Source organism: Cygnus atratus, chromosome 10 (genome assembly GCF_013377495.2).
Source record: "Cygnus atratus isolate AKBS03 ecotype Queensland, Australia chromosome 10, CAtr_DNAZoo_HiC_assembly, whole genome shotgun sequence".
Classification (NCBI taxonomy): domain Eukaryota; kingdom Metazoa; phylum Chordata; class Aves; order Anseriformes; family Anatidae; genus Cygnus; species Cygnus atratus.
The window spans coordinates 3651691-3673815 of NC_066371.1; the positions used below are offsets into that span (position 1 = coordinate 3651691).

Genomic DNA, 22125 nt, shown 5'->3' on the forward strand with positions numbered 1-22125 from the left:
TAATGTAAAGGCCACAGTTGTCATACGACTTCAGAAAATTTACTGCAAAGCTTTTGTAGGAAATAGCAAAATTAGAATGCCATACCCAAGTTAGTAGACCTTGGCAGATCCTTTATAATCGAGCCAGTAACACAGATAGAAATGGAATCTAGCAAAACATTTCGTGGCATATCATCACATCTGATGTGCCTCAGTGCCACATGCTCATGTTCTGGTTTTTTGGTTGCTGCATCTTCCTCTTCAGGCTTCTGTGCTACTATTACGCACATCAAGTGCAGCTCTGGTATGGTAAAACATAAAGGGAAAGGTAGATGGGACTCTAATTAAATCAGTTATTGCACGTGTTCAGGCTGTTGTTAGCAAAGCGTATACAAGGCAAGTGGAACGAATTCTTCTAATAGTTGTGTTAAACTCAAACTTCTGTTCTTTATATGTGATTGTACCTCATGAACCCTCTTTTTTCTTTTAAAACTCCCGTTTCTTACAAATAAATGAATGTCAGAGATTGCCAGGAAGCAGGCAACTACAAAATCAACGTACTTGCCAGCTGTGCTCCTGCTGAATTACATAATTTCTAACACCTTGTATGCATACACATCTGCACTTCTGTTTGGGGTTTGGTCATAGGAAAAAGGAGGCATTTTAGAGCATCTGTCCATTTCGTATTTATTAAAAAGCATGTTTACAAGGAAGCCAATTCTTAAGTTTGAACCCAATCATCATCCCTCTTTTTGTTCTCTTAACAGGTTAAACATAAGAGTAGAGTAAATGTGCAGTTCATCTGAGAAGGAACCGAAATTACTGAATTTTGACAACTGAAGATGCTGCTGCTGTGGAAGCTGCTGTTCCTGGTATTACTTGCTGGCTGTCTTGGAGGTAACAAAATACAATAATGCATGCAATACAAGGGTTTCAAATATTAACAGTGAATGAATTAAAATAACTTCTGCTCCAAGGTTACTAGCTCTGCTTTCAAAGCAAGCAGAAGATAGTTGATAATGGTAGAGATGTTATTAGAAATGCATGCACCAGAGGTACGCTAATATAATAGCTGCAGCATGTGTTTCTCTGTAACTGGAAACTTCAAATTCTTGCTGCTACTGGGGATGATTGCTTCAGCTTTTCTCAAAGCTTCGTTTATTTTAGAATAGGTTTATTCATGAGGAGCTGTGCTGTGTTATCACTGCACCAATTCAGCAGTTCAGAGGTTTGCTTTCTCACTCTGCCAGACAGTAATCCAGCTAGTCTTTGGTGCTGGGAACTGTGCTGCTTTTCAGGTCTTCTCCTTCTGCCACGGCATCTCTTCTGAGCTGTTGTTCTTTACCTTTCTGAGTTCAGTACTCAGAGTAGCATCTGAAGTCCCTGACTCGTTTTGGTGGCTGCTCAGCACGTGCTGTGCTTGACCATCCCTAATGATGTTGCTTTGTGTGAGGGGGTGAGACGAGGCCCCTGGTCTGTCCTCGGTGGTGACTCCCGCCAGTGATTTTAGTGCGCGTTGGCACCATCAGAGTTGCAAAGAGCAGGCATCACTGACGGTTCCCAAACTACTAAAATGCGTGCTCTTCAGTAATTCAGTGCTATGTTGATGTTCTTAATTGCTGTAATGACAGCACTTGTCTTGAAAGAGGGAAGGAAGCCTTTTGTTGTTGTGACTCATCTCATTTGATAAAGGTCTGGGATGCTCTTGAATATGCAACACAAACAGAAAAAAAGAGAAGTTCCCTCTTGAGGCATCGCTTTGCTCCCTACAAGGGGGCTGGCTGAAGAACTGGAGGAAGGACTAAAGAGCAACAGTCAGAGCTGTCAGAATCTCAAGCTGATGGTCTTTTCCTTAGGGGTTCTGCTGGCAAGTGAACGTGGTTATGCCTGTTTCTGAATCAGGCCTCTGTAGAGGATGGCTCTAAAGAGTGATCTGAATTGGCTGCTTTGAAATTAGGGGTGTTTTGGGTGGTTTGAGGGAAGGGAAGGGTGATGTATATGTGTGTGCCTTAATTGAAAGAGCAACTACTGCTTGACACGTGAACCAGTTAGTAAATCAAAGGGATTATCGTCTGGGTCTGTTGGGAGTAGGTGCGTGTTTTCGTGGCAGCAGCTCCAGTGCAGGGGTGGAGAGAGAGGGGCCATGTGGTGATGCCCCTTCCCGCTTTCCTCTCACGCCTGTAACCTCTGCTCGTGTTTTGGCTGCCCTCAGGAGGATTGATTTCTTGTTTGAGGTGTGCTGGAACGTAACTGAGCAAGGTTTGTGGATTTGAGCTTTATGTGGGAATGCAGAGGGTCACGAATGGTTTAACAACATGGCTTCCCTGTCTTTAACATGAGAGGTACTAATATTGTCTCTGTGAAATCCAAGCACTTTTCCTTAGGGGGAAAAAAAAAAAGAGAGGCTTACATATATTTTTTTTCTTCTGCAGGACTACTTCCTAGTTTATGGTTTGCTTTCTAAGAGATACTGAATGTTTCTGACATTGAGCCAATCGTGAGATTTGCACAGATCTATTGGTTAAAATAGAGGGACTTTGCTTTTCTTTCCTTTGAACTGCAGGAAGCAAAGCTACGTTTTCATATTTCTGAGCAGACGCTGCCTTGCTACTGCTTCCATGCTTTCCCCATGTCAGTCTGTCTGGTCCTGCTGCCAGTCCACATGCCAGGCAGAAGTCTGGTTCCATCTGAGCCCCTGGGCAGCCCAAAACAGCGATGGGGGAGCAGCACGGAGCTGTTCGCCTACAGGGGGACTACAGGCAGTGTACTGTGGCATTCCTCAATGCTGCTCTTGTTCTTCCTGCTCTTCTGCTTTAGCAGTTAATGCATGTGGCAGTGGTCCGGAAAGTGAGGCTGTGAACATCCTGAGTTAGCTAAAAAGTGCAGCTGTGCCAGCCAGGATTGTGCTTCCCTTTGGGCTGCACCTGGAAATATTTCAAGTCGAAAATGTGTTTGTAGTCTTAAAACCACTTGAAGGATGTAAGTCCACTTTCTGCAATGCCTACTGCTATGTCTTTGGTATCATTGGGGAATTACTTGTAAGGCCAATTAGACACTGCAGCATCTGAATTGGCAAATCTTGACATTATAAATGTCAGCAAAACAAATTGTTTTTGCAGAATGTATGCATGCATTTCTGAATCTCTCATGTAATTTTGGAAATATGCTGACTGCTCAGTACAGTTACTATTCAAAGGAGATATGTTATTAGTTAATTAGAATACAGGCTAAGCCAAAAGAAATTTTAAGTGATTAGTTGATGTAATGAAGGATACTGGGAGGAGGATGGGGGTGGGGGGACCAACAAGTAGAATCCAAACATTGAAATTCATTAGCTACCTATGGATTTTTCTAAGTGTGCTCTCACTGGTTTTGCCCTGCCGATACTGTTTTTGCTAGCCTTACATTGCAGTACTTAACTAAAGTGTATGAGTATTTTTCAGGCAATAGTAACGTGCATTGGTGACTTGCATCATGTCTATCATTTGTAGTAGAATGAATGATTTCATTATGTTCATGGTTATGTTCGTGTTAAACGAGTATTAATGCTATAAGAAAAAAAATAAAAAATAACAACAAAGCCTGTTCTTAAATCTGCTAAAATAATTTAAGTTTTTCATGTGGTACTAGTCTTTATCCCTCTTACCTTAGAAACTTATTTTCCTTTAGTTTGGGATTGTATTGATAAAGTGTAATTCTTAGCATTTGGATCATAACAGATATCTGAGATGCAAACAGTATAAAAGGGAAAAACTAAATCTTAATATGTCATTCATAGACAACATGCAGTAAAATATCCTTTTGAAGAAAGGATAATCATCTTACTCTTACTAAAGTCGTATCTATCCTTAATTGCAAAACTTAGAAATTGATATTTTAAAACAGAAAAAACATTTTAGATAATAGATGAGGTGATGTTCAGGCACAGGAGGATATGTTGACTCTTACATAGCATAAAGTTCTCCCAGGCGCTGCTGATGTTACTGTTTTTGTCATAGACAATAATATGGAGAAAGCTGTAGGCACCACAAGTTGGAGTCATTCAAACAAATCTATTGAGTATGAGCTGCAACATCTGCAGAACTACTTTAACACCCTCAAAGCTTCACTCAGATCACTTTGACCTTGGTAGCGGTTCTTATGGAGGCATACATAACCTCCTTCGAAAAGGATGAAAGATTTTTCACCCATCTGTTGAAGGACTCTTTTGTCCTTTAATCTTCCTTATATTTTTATTTTGTCATCTCAGTTCTTTTCAGTCATGTTTGAAAGCAACTTAGATGAAAGTAAGTTTTGTTTTTGCTGCCTATGAAGAATTGTAGTCTTGAGGATTCAAGATGAATGCAAAAGTATCTTATGTTAAATCACGTCAACACCGGATGAACCAAATGAGTTCCTAGAGAGGAAGAAAAGAGAGGGGAAAAAAAAAAAGTTTGACTCTATGCAAATGTAACCGCAGAAAGGGACACAATATGAAAGCAATAATGTTAACTGCAGATTCATAAATTCACGTCTCAGGTTGGCATTGAGTATCATGGAGTTTGCAAATTAATGTCAGAGCTAATAGAAAAATACTCGTTATTGAGCTAATTGCTAGTAGAATATTTAATTTCTGATGGCCATTGCACTGTCTCCTGTAAGGCACTGTCCTCATTCCCTGTTCACCCTTGCTTTGCATCTGTTCCCGTTCATCTCTCTTCAGTTACGGTATTCCCCAAAAGTCCTCTGAGTAGCAATGCGGAGCTCATAGATCGGAGGACCGGCAAGAAGTCAAGCAAAAAAAAAAAAAGCCATTTTTCACGTTGCCAGAAGCCAGATGGTTGGATGGAGCAGGGCTGCTTAGAAGCCTTGAGCACCCATAATTGATATCCCTGACTTAATGTGGTTTTATTGCTGTCACTGACCATGCTGCTTGTAGCAACAGTCAGCACTTATGGAGACATGAGGCTGAGCCAGATGTAATTTGCTGAACAGCCTGAATTGAACAGTTCCAGCTGCCTACCCCCATCTCACTCAGCTCAGCACAAGGTCTCAATCCTGACGTGCAGTTCTTCTGCTATCTGGAGACTGCATGTGTTTAATTCTAACATTATCTTTTTGCTTAAATTGCTTCGATATTATGAATAGACCTTTGGAACACTGTACTTCTAAAATCTACCAGAGAATCCTGTAGTTGAGTCTTTTTCAAGACAAATTTTAGCGGGAGCACTCTGTAAACACGAAACAAGGCGTTAAACAGTTTTGAGAATATTACTTTAAAACTATAATCAAGACAGATCAGGACATATTCTGGCTTTCTATAGAAACATTTTTTCTGGTGTTGAGTTTATGACTGAAAAGACAGTTCTTCTAAGACTTGCCTGCAAATTAATGTTATGAAATAACATCATAGTTCCAGAAATGGAGATGTTGCTGGTCTTAAAGTTTTGATGTTCTTTGTCCTTACAGATAACGCACTTCAAACTAGTTCCTAGTTTGCAGTTGTTCTGTATTGAATTGCTTTTGGTTTATCCTGTGTGAATCTTCATCAAAGTGAAGATGTGAGAGTATCTAATAGAGGGGAAAAAAAAAAAGGCCTTTGGGTTTTTATTTATTGATGTATATTTATATCTGTATAACTAATGGTCTTGCTGTCTTTGCCTATTTACTGCAAGGAGAAAGAAGGTGATTATTCAGCATTAAGTATACATCTCAGGTTTGAAACAAGTAAGGGGAACATCCACCTAGTCAGGAAAGAAACTCCCTGCCCATTACAGGGGGGTTGAAACTTAATGATATTTAAGGTCCCTTCCAACCTAAGCCATTCTATGAGTCTATGAAATTGAAAAAAAACAGTTTATTATCAGTGCTTAAATGACTCTAAAGAACAAGCTGAAAGATCAATAAAATACAGAAACAACAATTAAAAAAAAAAAAGAGCAGTTCACAGACTCAGAGTGGTTTAGATTGAAGGGACCTCTGGAGTTCATTTGGTCTATCCAGTTGGAGTCTGAACCAAGTGATGGTCTGGGGTGAGGTTGTGAATTGATTCCAGGAGCGCTATGACTCTTCCTGACCCTCATAGATTTTCCCACCCCTCCCAAGTGACCCAGATGATTTCATTTAATCTTTTAATAAACTGGATTTCACTTAATCTTTTAGAAAACTGGATAGCAGGATTTTTTTTATTTCCCATGTGAGGGAAGAATAAATGACTGAGATGCATTGCTATAGCAGTGACTGGCGAATATCTAAGATAAACAGACAAGGTAAACGCCTATCCCATGAGTGTGCAAACTGCTTCTCTGCAGTTTGTGTGACAGCTGTCTTTTCTTACCGTTCCTGTTAGTTTTGGCTTCAAATTCCTACTGTGATTTATTGTACTGCTGCACCGAGGAGTCAGCTCTAAGGGGAGTGCCATCTCCATCAGCCTTGGCTGGCACAAGCTGTGCTGCTCACTTGCTCACCCAGCCTTTCCCAGCAATCTTGGTAGGAGAGCAGGCGTTAGATTCTCCTGCTCTCTCATCATTTCTTGCTGTTTTATACTGCTAAAACTGACTGGTCTGTTCTCTCTGAAAACGTATCTATTTAAAGTTTCTCCTGAGAATTAAGAGGAAAAACAAGTGTTGAAGTATATTTCAGGGGTAAAGAAGGCTACGAAAAAGAAAAAAAAAAGTTCAAAGGAATGAAACAAGGAGAATTGTGTGTGTAAACGTATATAATTTTTGTTCTTCAGAAGATGAAAGGACACACTTCGATCAGCGTGTCCAGAACAAGACCTGTAGAATCCACCTGCACTAACTTTCTCTCCTAAGCTTTAATTAGCCATCACCACAAATAGTATCCTAACTCTATTTTGATTGTACTTCATCTAAACAGAGCAAAAAATTGTCATTAACCGCCCCCTTTTAGCCATCGCAATCCTTGGCTGAATTTGACTGTAACTGTGGAGCTGGAAGGTTCTTCTCCTGTTAGTCCCTTTAGGCACCGTTCTCTTGCACACTTGAATGTGCTTAAAAAACATAAATGTGGGGTTTTCAACAAAGAACTACTTGTGTTGCACTAGTAAAGATATGAAGTACTAAGATGATTGTGTCAGGCAGGCTGCACTTTCCACTGAGCGTTAGGAAAAACAAACCTCTTGGCAGTGATGTGCTATACATGAGTTTACAACTCCACTGGAAAACTTCTAGAGGTGTCTAAATAGAAAAAGAAAATCAGAGTGCAGGTTTACTGGTATCCTCTAACTTGTTGTTTAGGACAAATACAGCTAATTAATGTTCTGTCTATCCAGTCTTAGAAATGCACAGTTCAAGCATTGATCATATTTTCCAGATGCATTGAGAAATGACCTTCCCAAGCATCTTAAAACAGTGATCTGCTGAAAAAAAAATCAAGTATCTGGTGTAACACACACAAACCATTTGGACATCAAAGCCTGGCTCCAGTTCTGGCCCTTTGCAGTGTAAAGGCTTTCCTTCTGGTTACTGATTTAATAGACTATTTGCACTTAAAACTAGATGATGTTATAATTGATTTAATGGCAATTTAGGTGTTTTCATTATTTTCATTTTTACTGTTTGTTTCATTTTTTGTCAGTCTAATTCTTAGAGAAGAACTCCATTTAAACCCTCAGGCTCAGCAATGTCATGCATCAGATCCACTGCTTTCCTTTTTATTAGTGTTAAGTTTAGGGGACTTATGAAATTGGGAGGCATGATTGGTACTTTTTAATATTTCCGAGAAGTATGAAAACCTTCCATATTCTTACTGATATATTGCTGCTGTTAAAAAGGCAGGAAAGCAGAAATATTTTTGTCAGAGGAGAACCCAGATCCAGAAGGATGCTTTATGAGCTGTTGCGGCAGACCTGGAGATTGCTTGCTGGAGCGCCTGCAAAGGGTCTCGTCAAGTTCCTGTTTTGGCCCCACATCCTCGGTCCTATTTTTGTCTAATTTTCTTGGTTTTCAGCAAAGTATTAGACACTGAAAATGAGGAACAAATTGTTTGAAATAAGTGTTGATTCTTGAATGTGAATGGTGGTATCTAGCTGTGCGTGACAGCAGTAGGTAGGAGAGTCATGAACTCAAGGTTCGAGGTGGAAACACCTTCAGGCTCTTAGTATTTTAAAATAAATAAATAAATGAAGCCACTGATAGGAGATCCTTGGCTTCGGAGTCCCTTTTTCTTCTCTCTAAAAACATCAGCTTCTTTCTTCTTCCCCATCTCCCAGCAGCAGCTACCAAAGTAATCCTACTTCGCTTGCCAGACTCTTGCTGGTGAGGAGATGGAAGCTGAGAGAGCTCAGCCGTTTTGCCTGTCCTTTGCTGATTTAGGTAATGAAGAGAGGGTTTTCGCTCATGACCTGAAGTGCCATCCTGTTGTTCTACCTTCTGATAGGGAACTAGACAAAAGCATCCTAGGCTGGCTGCTCAGCATCTTTATTGATTAAACGACCTCCCGAAGTAGCTATCGTTGGCTAGAATGTTTGAAGAATAAATGATGACCGAGATTCATGAGTAATCTCATCCTGTGAGATGATGCCTGGGGTTTTGGGTAATACCTTTAATCTTCTCTTTCTTACCTGCAAAATAGATCTAGTGGTGCTCCTTGCTTTATGAAGGCTGGAGATGTGTAGGTGAGTCATGCTGCGGAAATACCAAACCAGGGGAGGGAGGAACCCCTTCCTCTGCAAACAAAAAGGTAAAAGACATTAGGGAGGGGACACCAGGGAAGAGGACTTTGGTAGAAATTCACTGTGCTGAACGTAAGCTGTATCGGCCCCTTGGGAAGCTGAGGACACCGGCAGGGAGGTGGGGGAGATGTTGAAACGTTTGTGAATAACAGCTGAAAAATGGGGGAGGCACACTGAGGTTGAAATCTAAAGCTGAATGATGGCAGATGTTCAGGAATACACCAGAACTGAGAATAAATATTATTATTATTTATTTAAAAAAACCTTCCGGAAGAAACTGCTATAAATTTGGTTTTTCTTAATGATCATTCTGAAAAATGAATGATTTAGACACTTAATTTTTGGTAATCTTGCTTTGCTGCTACCATTTGGATAAATGCATGATTTTTTTGCTATAACCTTTAATTTCTTGTTTAATAACAAATGGGATAATATAAGCCTTTAACTTTTCCGATACAGGCTGTAGATAGCAGTGAAGGTATATCAGGGATCAGAACACAATTTTCTCACTTGGTTTTCAGGGAAAAAATAAGATAAGGTTGTAAAGAGAACTTAACCTCAATTTTATTGCTATACATGTCTGAAAATATAAGCAAATAAAGGCTCACCTATATTATTGTATGATTAGCATAATCAGAACTATTGATGCTAAAAATGAGTCAAATCTCCATAACTATAAAGAGAATGTTAAGATACAGCTGTTTAATGTAGTAGATTTTTTTTTCCTTCCTGGATGGAACGAACAGTTATGACATTCTGACATTCCTGTCAAATTTTTAGAAGCCTTGTAAGAAAGTCAAAAACATTTCAAGCACATGCCATTTGGCAGGAAAGCGGACCTTTTTCTAGATCGGTGCTGCTTGCTGTCTTGGAAGAGAAGGCAGAACATCATTTTAACGTGACACCTCAGTGCATGTTTTTGTGCTCGATTATCCTTTACCCTTTCACAGAGCTTTCAAGGGTCAAGTGTTCAGGGCCAGTGGAGAAACTTATGAGCGTAGAAACCATTTTGTTTGAACCAGTCACTAGAAATAGCTTCTAATATTTTAATCCAACAGCGAACAGAAACCCTTAGTGAAGAAGGGGAGGTATGGAGTAATTTCATGCAATAATAACATAAGGAACTCTTTTATACAGAACATTTCAATGATATTGAAAATAAGAGGCAAATAGTGACGGTAGCAGTTGTAGTAACAGGCAGAGGATGTGATTCCTGTTGATGTGAATTACCCTGACATAAATCTTGCACCTTAGAGGAGCCTCCAATCTGCTGCTTGGCCATTTTCGGAAGCCGTTATGTAGCAAGAGGAGCTATAGAGCAAATAAGAATCAGTCTTTTAAAGCTCTGCCATATGTTTAAGAAAAGTTTTTCAGCTGGTTCATGCCAGATTACTTTCTGGTCTTTATGTTGCCAGAGACGATCTATCAGTAGAGAGACCATGAATTGGACCTTTTAAGGCTTCATCACGTTTCTCATTTTTAAGATTCACTGTGTAAGGAGATCGTTTGGCACATTATTTAATGAGTCAAGGCAGCTATGCGGATATGTAATGAAAGGAAATACGTTTTCACCACATTTTACTGAATGTGATGAAACATTTGTCCTGCATCAACATTAGACGTGCTAGTGCTGTGACTGTATGCCAGCTTTAAAATGGGCCAGACTCATTCCTTGTTGTGATGTTTTCTGTTAAAAATGCTTGGGAGGGGGGACGGTGTGATAGCTCTTTCTGCCTTTAAAATTTGTAGGAATAGCCTTTGATTGCAGCTACGGGAAAACGAGATCTAAATTTAGTTAATAACCTATGCAAAATGTTATTGCGGGCCATAGACTGCAGTTTAAAGACAGAAATCTACACATCTGCGTCAACTTTTTATATATTTCATATATAAAATAAAAAGATTCATCCTACAGTCCAGTCCTACACCTGTAGCATTGATGCAGAATGGACTTATTTCAACTTTGAGTCTACAAGTGAATGACAATGACAATAGTAAGCAACATATTGGAAGGTACTACTTTTTAGTTCTAATTCGTTTTTTGTTGTTTTTTTAAGACTTTTTGAATCTTGATAGGAATTACATTGTTATTCTGTAAATAGTGTTTGAAGAGAAAATGAAATCTACGTAAAAGGATGGAGTAAATGAGGGAGAGAAAGCAGTCGTTACAGATCATAACCTTATCAGTTGAGGTGACAGTTTCAATTCTATTTGAGTTCTCTCCATTTGTCATCTTTTTATGTTGGATTAAGTAACAGTTTTTGTCACTTTATTCCCATAGCAACCTTATCTTTTTTTTTTGATGTAAATCTGCTTGTCTCCTATTATCTTCCAAAGCTTGTGCATGAATAGCTTGTGAAGGAGAGGAGTATGGTGAGGAGAGAGATTTTTCTGGCACAGAAAATAAGGGAAAGTGTTATATATAAATATTTTTTAAAAAATTAAGCTGTTTGTCATCTTCAATGTATTTTTCCCTCATGAGAATTAAAATTTTCGCACTGTTTTAGGAGGTTGTCTGGGGAAAAAAATTAAAAAATAAAAATACAAAAATTTGAAGGTCACCCTGTACCCCCAGCCAAAAACAGAGACTCAGTGACCTGTAACAGTGCCTTATATCTATGAAAAGTGCTAATTTTAATGAAGATAATTCCTAACTTGCTATGATTTTGCTCCTTTGGAATGCCTGAAGAGCAAGCTGTGTGCAAGGAGATGTTTGGTGCTATATGGGGTCCATGGTTTGTGTTCTTCAATCCTGCCTGCAAGCCTTTTTGGCCAGTAAGCTAACAGGAGAGCATGGCTGCTGACAGCAACATGGTTATTGTCTTCGTTTTCTGTGCTGGGTGTGTTGCACAGACCTGTTCTGGTACTGTTGATGCCTTGGATATTGACAGCTGTTTTATTGGGAAGCTATATTTCGTCCAGCCTTGATGATCTCCAAGGTTAATAGAAAATGTAATGCAGCTAAAAACTTGGCCATATAGTAATGTTTTTTTCTAGTTCTTTCACAATTTTTTTGTACTCGAAAAGACTAAACTTACACTGCAAAAATTATGTAGCTAACGTGGTGCTGAACAGTTTTATTAAAATGATTAACAATGAAGTTTAGCTTCTGTATATTAGATGTAAAGTGCTATTAAAAGGGCAGTACCCTTAACGTTCGTTTAGCACAAGGCACAACTGGGGAATGAGGAGAATGCAAAATTAAATGTACAAAAACTCTCAGAAGCTGCTTATGAAATTTGACTTATTTCATGCCAAAAAAAAAAAATCATAACTGAAATGTGGTGGCTAAGCAGGTGCCACTGCTAGTTATCAGGCCGTTTCGGGTAAGAAGCAAATTCCCTAGGCTGCTTTGCAAAGCTGGGGTACAGTGCATTGCTTTGATTTCAACTGTCACTTTATACTGTAGGAACCTACAAACCATGAAGTTTGGATCTAGACTGGAGTTTCACCATCATTTGTAGTAGACAGAATATTTCTCAGAATGCAAAGCAAATGAGCTGGTTCCTTGAAGAGGACGGAGAAGCTGTTGGTGCACAGCTGAAGACCATGACAGGTGAAATCAGCCCCAAACACGGGCACGTGTCCAGTAGTTGCAGGCACAGCGCCTGGCTTAACGAAGCAATTCAGAATTTTAATTGCATCTCTTTATCTGTCAGCCTTGGTTCTGCTGTTACCATTTAAAGCTGCATTTCTGTGAACACGAAGACTTGTGATCTTTTTTCATTGAATTTCACAGCCGTTCTTGCAAGTGAATGGAGATTACCATTTCTGTGAAGTTCTTGTTTTACACTGAAAACTGAATTTTGTCTGGAGGTGGCCCTTTAGTTTGACTGAAATTTTAGCTTGGATTCAGAGGAAAGGATGAGGCAAAACTGGGCTTGCTTTATGGATAGCATTATCTGTATTTTGGGCACATCCTGCTGCTCTGTGCTGCATTTGAAGAGCTGATGCCTTGTTTTTGTGAGGGGTGGTGGGATGGCTGATGTCCTTGGCCAGGTTCTGCCCGCACCATAGCGGCAGTGCTGTGGTGCCACTGCACAAAGAGCCGAGACGTGGTGGAGTTACTTGGCATTGCTTACCATCAAGTATGTACTGGCTGTGTACAGCTTTGAGCGATGAGATGGCAGAGGTGAGGAAGGCCCCACCCTGCTATACTTTGTCTAAATTGAGAAGAAAATGTCAGAAAAGTTCCGAATAGAAGTTTTACAAGAGACTAATGATTTGGGCATTATTTGCCCCCAGGGAAAGCTCTATACAAAAAGTGTTCCCATTTTAATTCTGGCAGATAATGATTTTTTTATTTATTTTTTTCAATTAAGAATGGTGACTTTCCTTAGAATTTTTGTACTTTGGGACTATTCTTAAATCTCTGCGTTATAGCTTCTTTGGAAAACAGCTTACATGCACTGAAAAATCAAAGAATCATCACTAGGGAAAACATTTCATCCCTTGTTTTGTTTGTCAGAGTTATCCTAATGGGGTCTTGTAAGCTCGTGTAGCACAGTACAGATAATATTAAGATAATGTTTAAAAACATCTAAATTGCATTAATACCATATTAAGGGCACGGTATAAAGCCCATTGAAGTTGATAGGAATGTTCAGTAGGAATTTAATGCTCCGATCTTTCAACTAAGTTGTAAAACCACAGAAAATCAAACACTAAAAATGTTTCAGTCTATAAACACATCTCTGTTGCCTCTGTCATACTTCATTCACCCTTTTTGACTAACCAGTTGGAGTTTCCTCAAACTGCAATTAATACTCCAGAAAGAAATAATATTTAAGTGTCCTGCACACATTTTACAGCAACAAGATCTCATATAGAGGAGAAAAAAAGTGTTGCTAAAAGAGTGTGTAACGAGTGCAGCTGTCTTAGCTATACACACAATCTACCAAATTCCACCAACACTAAATGAATATATAAATATACATTAAATTTTAACCTCAAGCAACCCATGGTTGCAACACATCAAATGTCAGGATTAAGAGGGATTGAGAATACCTTGTAAATGTCTTTGCTCGGGATCTCCTGACTTGAAGTGCAGTTGTTGAGGGCTCTGATTTGCTGCCAACCTGCCCGGTTTGCCTCCCGAGGTTTATTGTCAGTACAGCTACTGGCTAAGCAAAGGAGATGTTTTAATACCGAAGTCATGGAACTTGCAGAACTATCCCTATTACACTGCATTGCTTGTGTCTTTATCTCCTGTCAATAATATATTTACATAATTTACAGAGAGTGAGTTGTGGGGAGTGTAACTTTATGGCCATGGAAATTCTCCATACTTATGAGAAGAGAAGCATTACCTGTTTTTTATTTTCTTCTTATTACCTCTCTCAGCCCCGTGCAGTGAGAGATCTTCATTCTTTTTTATGAAACTGTATTTTTTCAGCCCTCGGCTTTTTATTAAATTGTAGTTAACAATATACTTCTGAGGATTACACCACCCTACACAGAGCAATTTGGCTTACACCGGAGATCAATCTGCACGTCGAGCATCTGTCACTTAAGATTCTGTTCAGATACCAGCAAAAAGATTTGAGGCCCCACTGTGTTTTCGGGGGTTTCTCTGTATGTATATGTCTCAATCTATTAAATTTGCTTCCATAGCACTGGGATTGTATTTGTTTTCATAAACAGAATCGCAGAAGAACAAAGTAGTATTTGTGGGCAGCTTTTCTCTGCTTCCCCAGCTTCTGTTGTCGAATAGTCTGGTACTGAATGTATTAATCTATGCAGTTGCTTGCTCAGGTGTAATCCCTTGTTCAGCCACATTTATTCATCCACTGAAGGATGTGCACATCGGTACATCATGGCATATTAAAGGTTTACTGCAGCCTGCCACAGCTGTCATCTCTTTGACCCTTCAGTAAACTAAGAGTCTTCCACATAATTTTGCTTTCATTCAAGTGTAATGCCATTACTGCAGAGGCAGACGGAATGCAATTCTCTAAAGGTTCGTCTCATTCCCTTCTCTTCCAAGGAGGTTAACGTGCTCAAATGATCCCTGCATTTTCTTTTTTTCACTTGTTGTTGCTGTGAGAAGAGCAAAGAAGAACGATCTGTTTGCACTAGGTTTTAAGGGATGAAGTGAAGTTGAAAGATGAACTCACCAGTTGGATAGAAGGCCTAGCACTTGAATTTCAAATACCCTCACTTGTTTCCTTGGCACGTTTGTTTTTTAGCTTTTTACTAAAGGGTTGTACAGATGTGTAAATATTTATTTATTTATTTTCCTGACACCACTTGCCGTGGAAATAAGCAAGTCAAAATCGCCTTACACAAAAACAGCTAAACAATATTCAAATGTTAGTGTTGTACGGAACTAACTTCAGGTAAATCAGTGTTTTGTTCATAGACATTTGTGCATTTACACGCGGTACCACTTCAAAAAAACATCTCATCTTCATATTAATTTTTGTTATGTTAGTACTTTGCAGGCCTTGGGAGCACCTCCTTTGTACCAAAGCTTGGAACAATCTGGTACACTTCTGTATTCAAAGCCACGTAGCTTCTCGGTGCTTTTCTACATTCATCCACAGCTACTCCAGAGGAAGGTGTTGTACAGCAGCGTGCTGGATTCCTGCTGCATTGGGATTGCAGAGCTGTTGGAGAAAATCAGTTTGTAGATGATGGGTTGAAACTGGATCTGTGGACGTCTACTCTAAGCTCCAGCATGTAAGAAGGCAACCTTGTGTGTTGCATCCTTGTAACATCACATCTAATGATTTGCATTTTCCTAGTGTTTTTATATTAATTACTTCTACTTTGTTCTAACATTTTATCCAGTAATGAAGTTAAACAGTCAAATGAGTCAGTAATTTATTGAGTTTCTTGTCTTAGAAGCTGGTTCTGCAGTGCTGCTGCTTCTCATCTGTTCTCTTCTCTGAACTCTTATTCATGATTTGCCAGGAGGCTTCCTTTCTCACTCCCTGACTACCAGAGATGTGTATGATGCAGTGCTTCAGATTATTAATATTTGATGTTAACAGTGGAGCTTTGCACTTCCTTATTGGTTGTTCACACTGCTTGGCATTTCTCCCCTTTGAAAAAGGGGGGAAAGTATTCAGCTATTTTTGAAAATCTCATTTCTTAAATATTTCTAAATTTCCTGTCTGTATTTAATGTTATTTCCAGAAGAATTTTTTTGAATGCTTAGCTGCTTTGGTTAGCAATCTGCCACCTTCCTCCTTAGTTCTGGTATTTCAGAACTTCACCTCTTAATAGCACATGGTATTATTTTATTTACCCTTTCAACTTTCTGTATAATCCCTTTGTTCACTTCCACTTAAAAGAAACTATGACCTCTCTTTAAGCCAGTTATGTCTTAGCCATCCTGTTTGTTTTACTTCTAGTTTTTCTGCTGGGGATTCACTGGAATTACTATCTCGTTTCTTTTTAGAAACCTTTATTCCTCACAGTAAATCCTTCACTATTGATAAATTTATCTGCAGATTCCAGTTCTGAGCTTTGTGTCTGAACTGTGGGACCCGAATGCTGTTCTGAACTCCCATTCCAAGGGTAAAATCCATTTCTTTTCACATCCCAGTGTCAGTGAGAAGGAGCTGTAGGTCTAGAAGCTGGAGGGGCACTGCTGTGCATTGCAAGTGGGTTTGATTGAAAGCACGACACTTGAGCACAGCATGGTACTTGCCTGCTATACACCCTGAATTGCATTTGTCACTATATAAAGTGTCAAAGTCAATGAAGTTAGAGTGAATTCTTCTCACAAAACATTGCTTTGTGTAATGAATTTAATTTATTCTAAGTCATGCTCGTAAGGTTCTCCTGTTCTTCCTCTGGACAGCGGAGTATCAAATACCAGTTCATTTTGAGCAAGACCAAATGTCATTTTATCATCTGTTTATTTCTTTAATTGCTTAAGAATCATTGTTCATGCTCTTGTGAATCAAAACATGGGATTTGTTATCCACATGGGGATTAAACTGTTTGATTTTTAAATATATCTCAACCATTTCTCTGACCCAGATATAATAAATACTGAAAGAGGTTTTGTAACCAGACTGATGCCCTGGTGCACACACCAAAATGTCCATTTGGGTTTTGTGGAGGATATGAGATGCAGAAGTAGATGTGTGACAAAGCAAATGAAATTTTGGCTTTAATAGCAGTCAGCAGATCTTGTCTTCAGTTCCATGCAGGCTGGCTAGCAGGTATTTGTGTAGAGGGTAGGAACTGAGCAGCTCTGTGGTAGGATAAAATGCAGTGCTTACAGCACTTAGATTTGAGAGAATAAGCTGTGCGATAGGATATTGCTGTCCTTCAAAGATGAAGGAGCAGCAGGAACTGTTGGATGATCTGTTTGATCTCCTGGATATTGCAATACAACTTAACTCAATATTAAGCCGTTATCAAGCAGGTAGATAACTCACTACCGCTTCTGATCTGTCCAGAGTTTTAATTATCACTCCAGGTTATCTGGCACCAACCTTAGGCCTTTGGATGTGGTCCTACAACCGAAATGACTGCATCGGACACCCTTGTGCAACCACTCGCAAGGCAGGCAGGCAGCGTGCAGCTGTCATCTGTTGCAAAGCCCGTGCTGGCCTCGCCAGGTGCCGTTTGGTTACTCCCGTGGTATGCGCTCACTCCAGTCTAAATGATTTCTTTTATTGACTGCTGTGAGTCCGTTGATGGGAGGGTACAAGTGTAAGAAAGTTGCTTACAGCGAAAATATATTTCGGCTGAGCTAAGTAGTGCTGTTGCAGCACGTGTAAAGTCTCGCTGTGTGTGTTAAAGCAACTGCAAGGCTGTCTGCTCATCAGGCTCTCCTAAATGGCCCACCAGGAACGCGGAGTCACTGCCCAGCACGAGCTGCCATGTATTCAGACCCTGCTGCAGCATGCCTTAGGTGCAAAATAGTTTGACATCTTCCAGTGAATGTTCAGGCTCTCGAAAACTAATTAAATGCGCTCAGCAGCACTTGAGGAAGGGAGAGGTTTCTAGATAAGATAAGGAAGTGACTGCTCTAATAGCAGGAGGCTGTTACAAATAATTAACTCGCTGTTTTGAGTGGCTCCAAAATGGGACCAGATCACCTTGAGATGGTTTGGGCTGTTCTGGTAGGGTTTACTCTTGGTCTTTGTTTTTGCTGCCTTATAGGCAGCGCCTCAGTCACGTTCTGCTCCCTGGAGCTTCTCAGAGGAGCTGAGGGTTCAGGTACCTGCAGCGTGTCCCTCCTACCGTACCGTAGGTACGGAAGGGAAAATCCCTTCCCATATCTTCCCCTCCCCTGAGTGGGGCCTCAGCTAAAATTGTGATCGATCATGGCTTAGCAAGAGTCCACATGCCTGGCTGGGCTGGGCTGTTTGGTTTCGTGCAGACTGGAGGGGTGGCCTGGGCTTCATCTCCCTCTCGTGATAGTTACAGCTGGGTTTGGACAGCCTGGCACGTGTTCACCTTCACATTTGGTGGAAACTGAGGCTGCCAAAGAAGCGTTAAGTTCACGTTGCTTTTTCTGTTGGGCAGCGTTCTGTGCCCTTTAGGAAGCCAGTTGGGCAGGACTGAAATGTCGCCGTCCTTGTCAGCTTTCCGGGCAGACCACACTGATTTGGAAGATGCACAGTCCCATGTTTCTGTCAAGAAGAACACAAACAACCCAGGTCTGGTGACAGCTGAATAACCATCCGTGAGCTTCTTGAGATCCTCAGCAGCTCAAGTTAAAAATACAGAACAGCAGCTGGAGCTAGAGGTGAAATCCAAGAGCTTCAGGAAAAGAAAATGGCACAGGTGATGTTGCAGTGTTGCCAGGGCAAGTTATGGGTTAAGGTTTGCTTTTTTTTTTCCCTGGCAAAAGACTAAATACAGTGGTGTAGTTCACCCACAGGTGCACGTTCCCTCGCAAGTGCCTGCTAGCTGAGAAGCGGGTGTTGGAGAGACAGGAACAAACAGATGAAGCTACTTCAGCGTTTTAATCACAGCAAGAAACGTGTGTCTCGAGGTTGGAGAGCTGTTGAGATTTTTACCTTTGGAGAATCTGATCCTCAAAGACGCTGTCTGCAGACTCCTAAGGCTGGAGGTTTGCTCTGTAAATCTGGAGCAGTCCTATAAGGACACCACGCTTCCCTCCAGGGGATGTGCTTTTAATTAGCCGTGTGGGAGGTAACTGCTCTTAGCAGCTTTCTGTGTGCATCCTCGGTATTCCTGCAGCTCTGTATCAGCTCGTGCGTTTCGTATTGTTTTGCTTAAGCCAGGTACTACCCATATTTTGAGATGAGAACTATAAATATTTTGAAGGTCTGTGGATATTAGGTTTTTACGCAGACAAGTTGCTGCGTTTTTAGGTGTGAAACAACAGCTGTGCTATGACATCTGTTGATAGGACACTTACTCATCTGCCGTATCTGTTATTTGTCATCATTACATCTGTTATAGTCCACATGGCTCTAATCAGAGCCTTGTGGCTTTCTGCCAGGTGCTCTGCACTGAGTGAGGTGGGGAAAGGACAGATTTTGGTTACCCATGTCCTGGTAATAGGGGTGACAACCCAGCTCTGCTCAGTACTGTTTGTTGGAGAATGTCCATTTCTCTGAGGAAGGCTGTAATCTTTAGAAAGACAAAGGAGTGAAGCCAGTGCCAAAATAATAACTAAAAAAATCATGATGTATCAACATGTTCTCAGTACTTAAAAAGAAAAAAAATGAAGTGTCACAAGATGTCTTTTATTTATATTTTGAGGAAAGTCAAAATACTGCTGCTTACATAAACAAACAAACCTTCAGGTAATTAAACCGAGATCTGGCAGTGCATTTAGCCATCTGTTTAGCTATTACAATATAAGTAGCACACAACTATAATTCTTCAACAACAATGTGAATAGCCTGATAGTTCAACACTAAACCTAAACCGCTTTGTGGCCACGAGTAGTTAATGATAGAGGTGCTTTAGAGACTGTCAGGATATTCATAGAGCTGCTTCTAGGAAGGCTTTGGGGGGGACAAAATTGTTTCATGTGAGAACTCGGATGCGAGATAATTTGCTTGAGCAAACATTGTTCCCTCCTGAGATATTTCTTAAATTGCTTGAGTTGCTTTGTTCAGCGCTGTATTTAAGTAAAGGGATAATTCCCAGATAATTTGAATTTTGAGAAGGTATATTTTTGGAAGTACTGGGGAATGCTTTTCCTTAAAAACATGTATTTTACTTGCAGTGTTGTTTTTTTCCAGTTCTTTTCGGTGTATTTTTGCCAATGCAAAATGCCTTAAAAAAAAAAAAAAAAGGAAATCTGCTCATCAGATAGATGTTGACTCAACTTCTATGCTATTGATGTTTCCCTACTGCTCCTTTTCTCTGCTATCTCTGATCTCTTCCTTCTGTTCCACGCAGCCCACAAACCTATCTCATCTCTCTTCCTTCCCTTTTTTCTCGCTTATTTCTGCAGTCTCTTCCGCCTTCTTGTACCCTGGAATTTTGTATCCACTTTGATGTATCTGTGCCTATGTGTTTTTAGGTTTTCATGTGAGTTTTTATAACAGAGACTTTGCTTTATGATTCTCACTTAATTGGTGTAACCGTGTTTGTTTCCTGTTGCATCTTTTTGCTGTACCCAAGTGACTAAGTGGAGCTGAAGAGGGCGAGTGTTCTGTAAATAAGTTCGCTGCTGAGAGTTGCTGCTGTTAGAGCCCGCTCATCGTGCATGACTTGCTGTCAGACACCGGTTGCACACAACAGACACAACTTGCAGGTCCTCGTCCCTGTCCCACCCGCTCTGTGGATAAGTTTGCTGCATTTTATTAGCAATATTTCTGCTGATATGAGATACTGAGCTCCAATATTCAAATGAGCGATGCTCTGGTGCCCTGTCTGCTCCTGTGCCGTGGAAGTGTGCCAGTCATGGGGGAGCTGCTCCTCTCGTACTAAAATGAGGCTTGAAGAATATTTCTGTGTATACGTAACCCATTGTACAGTTACCTTCCTACAGATAAATGCTCTATAAAATGAAAGTTCAGCAATATGTCATGGCATTAAGAGATTTGGTAGAGGCTGCTGTGACATTATATGATTTCCCTGTAATACCAGCATGACAAAAATGAAACCATGGAGATAATTCTCCAGTAGGCAGCAAATTTCTTCTCCAGTGACAAAGCACACAGTTTCTGCATACTTTCAGCAGCATTCAGTTTTGTGCTGTTAACGTTTTTCTTCCTTTTCCACCTCCCAAAAATAATTGATGATTATAGAGATAATTTTTGTTCTTTCCCTCCTCCCCACGTTATTCTTACAGGCTTGACCCAAAACCCAGTGAAGGCAGCACAAGGACCGGCTTTCTCCCCGTGCAGCTCTACTGCACTTGTTCCCTGTGCAGTAGGTCTGCAGGCAGTGCGTGCTGGCTAACCAACCATATCTCCCCAACTCCTTTCCTAAACAGATAAAAGTATTTTTAAGGAGCTTAAAATTATGTCAAGCATACATTGAGTTGCTAGCATCTGTCTCGAGGTATAAAATACATGGCCATGGAAATGCCTTGATAGAGCCAAGTTTGGGATATAGAGTAGCAGGGAATGCCTGTGTGCATAAGCAATGTAGGTGGTGGGAAAGCACTTTCAAAAAAGAAACAGATTTGTCTTATTTTCTCCAAAAGTTGTCACTACCAACGTAGCTATTACAACGTGCTTAGGCTGTTATTCTTGAGAGCTGAGAGACCGGTATTTCATTTCTTCTTAAATAATGTGACTTGTACAAAGCCGACCTGGTTGTGAATTAGTACTTAATTATGTGCTGACATGAACGAAGTCCCTACTTTAGGATTATATACTGAAGGAAACAGTTAAGTTTTGGATGTCTGGCTCATTTGAGGTACTTGAACATCGTACCAGTACAAAATTATACATAAAATATATTTAACAAGTTCTGCTGCATTGAAGAATGAGCCTAAAGAAGTAATGGAATAAATATTTTTTTCTGTCTGTCAGGGGACACTTCTGTTTGTAGCGCATGAACCATTTTTCTGCAGTTATCAAAACATAGTAGAATTGCTAATAAACCTGTGTCGACAATAAATATCAATTGATCTAAATGTGATTAGATGTCTGGTTGCTTCTGGACGACATGGAGTTGGAAACCTGGTGGAAATCCTGCTCATCTGCAGGGCGTCACTTTTTTTTATTCTTTCTTACCTGTTGACAGCAGGTGAACACATCTTCCCTTCTACAACGTGCTTCAGGTTCTGTATGCTCTGCCACTCCTAATTTTAAATACCCCATCTTTTAATTATGACAGATATCGATGAACTTTTTATTCCAGGGTAGTAACAGTATAAATGGTACTTGTGTTACTTTTGCTCCATATTTCTGAAATCTCTTAGCATCGTGCTTAAGGCTTGAAACCTGACTTAAGTGGAAGGAGAGAAACCAAGGGGATATCAAGGTTCCATATCCTTGCTGTTTATATGAACAAGAACGCATTTGATTATGCTGCCTAAAGAGAAGAAAAGACTTTCCAATAAACCC

General features: G+C 40.1%; 1 protein-coding gene across 1 annotated transcript in view; it reads left to right on the forward strand.

Moving 5' to 3' along the window:
• The first annotated feature begins 805 nt into the window (after positions 1-805).
• Positions 806-22125, forward strand: part of LOC118248097 (contactin-3-like) — a 72248-nt gene continuing 50928 nt past the window's right edge. The window contains exon 1 of the mRNA XM_035546717.2: positions 806-876. Within this exon, the coding sequence (XP_035402610.1) occupies positions 822-876 (55 nt within the window). The 5' untranslated portion in view covers positions 806-821. The remainder of the gene's footprint in view (positions 877-22125) is intronic.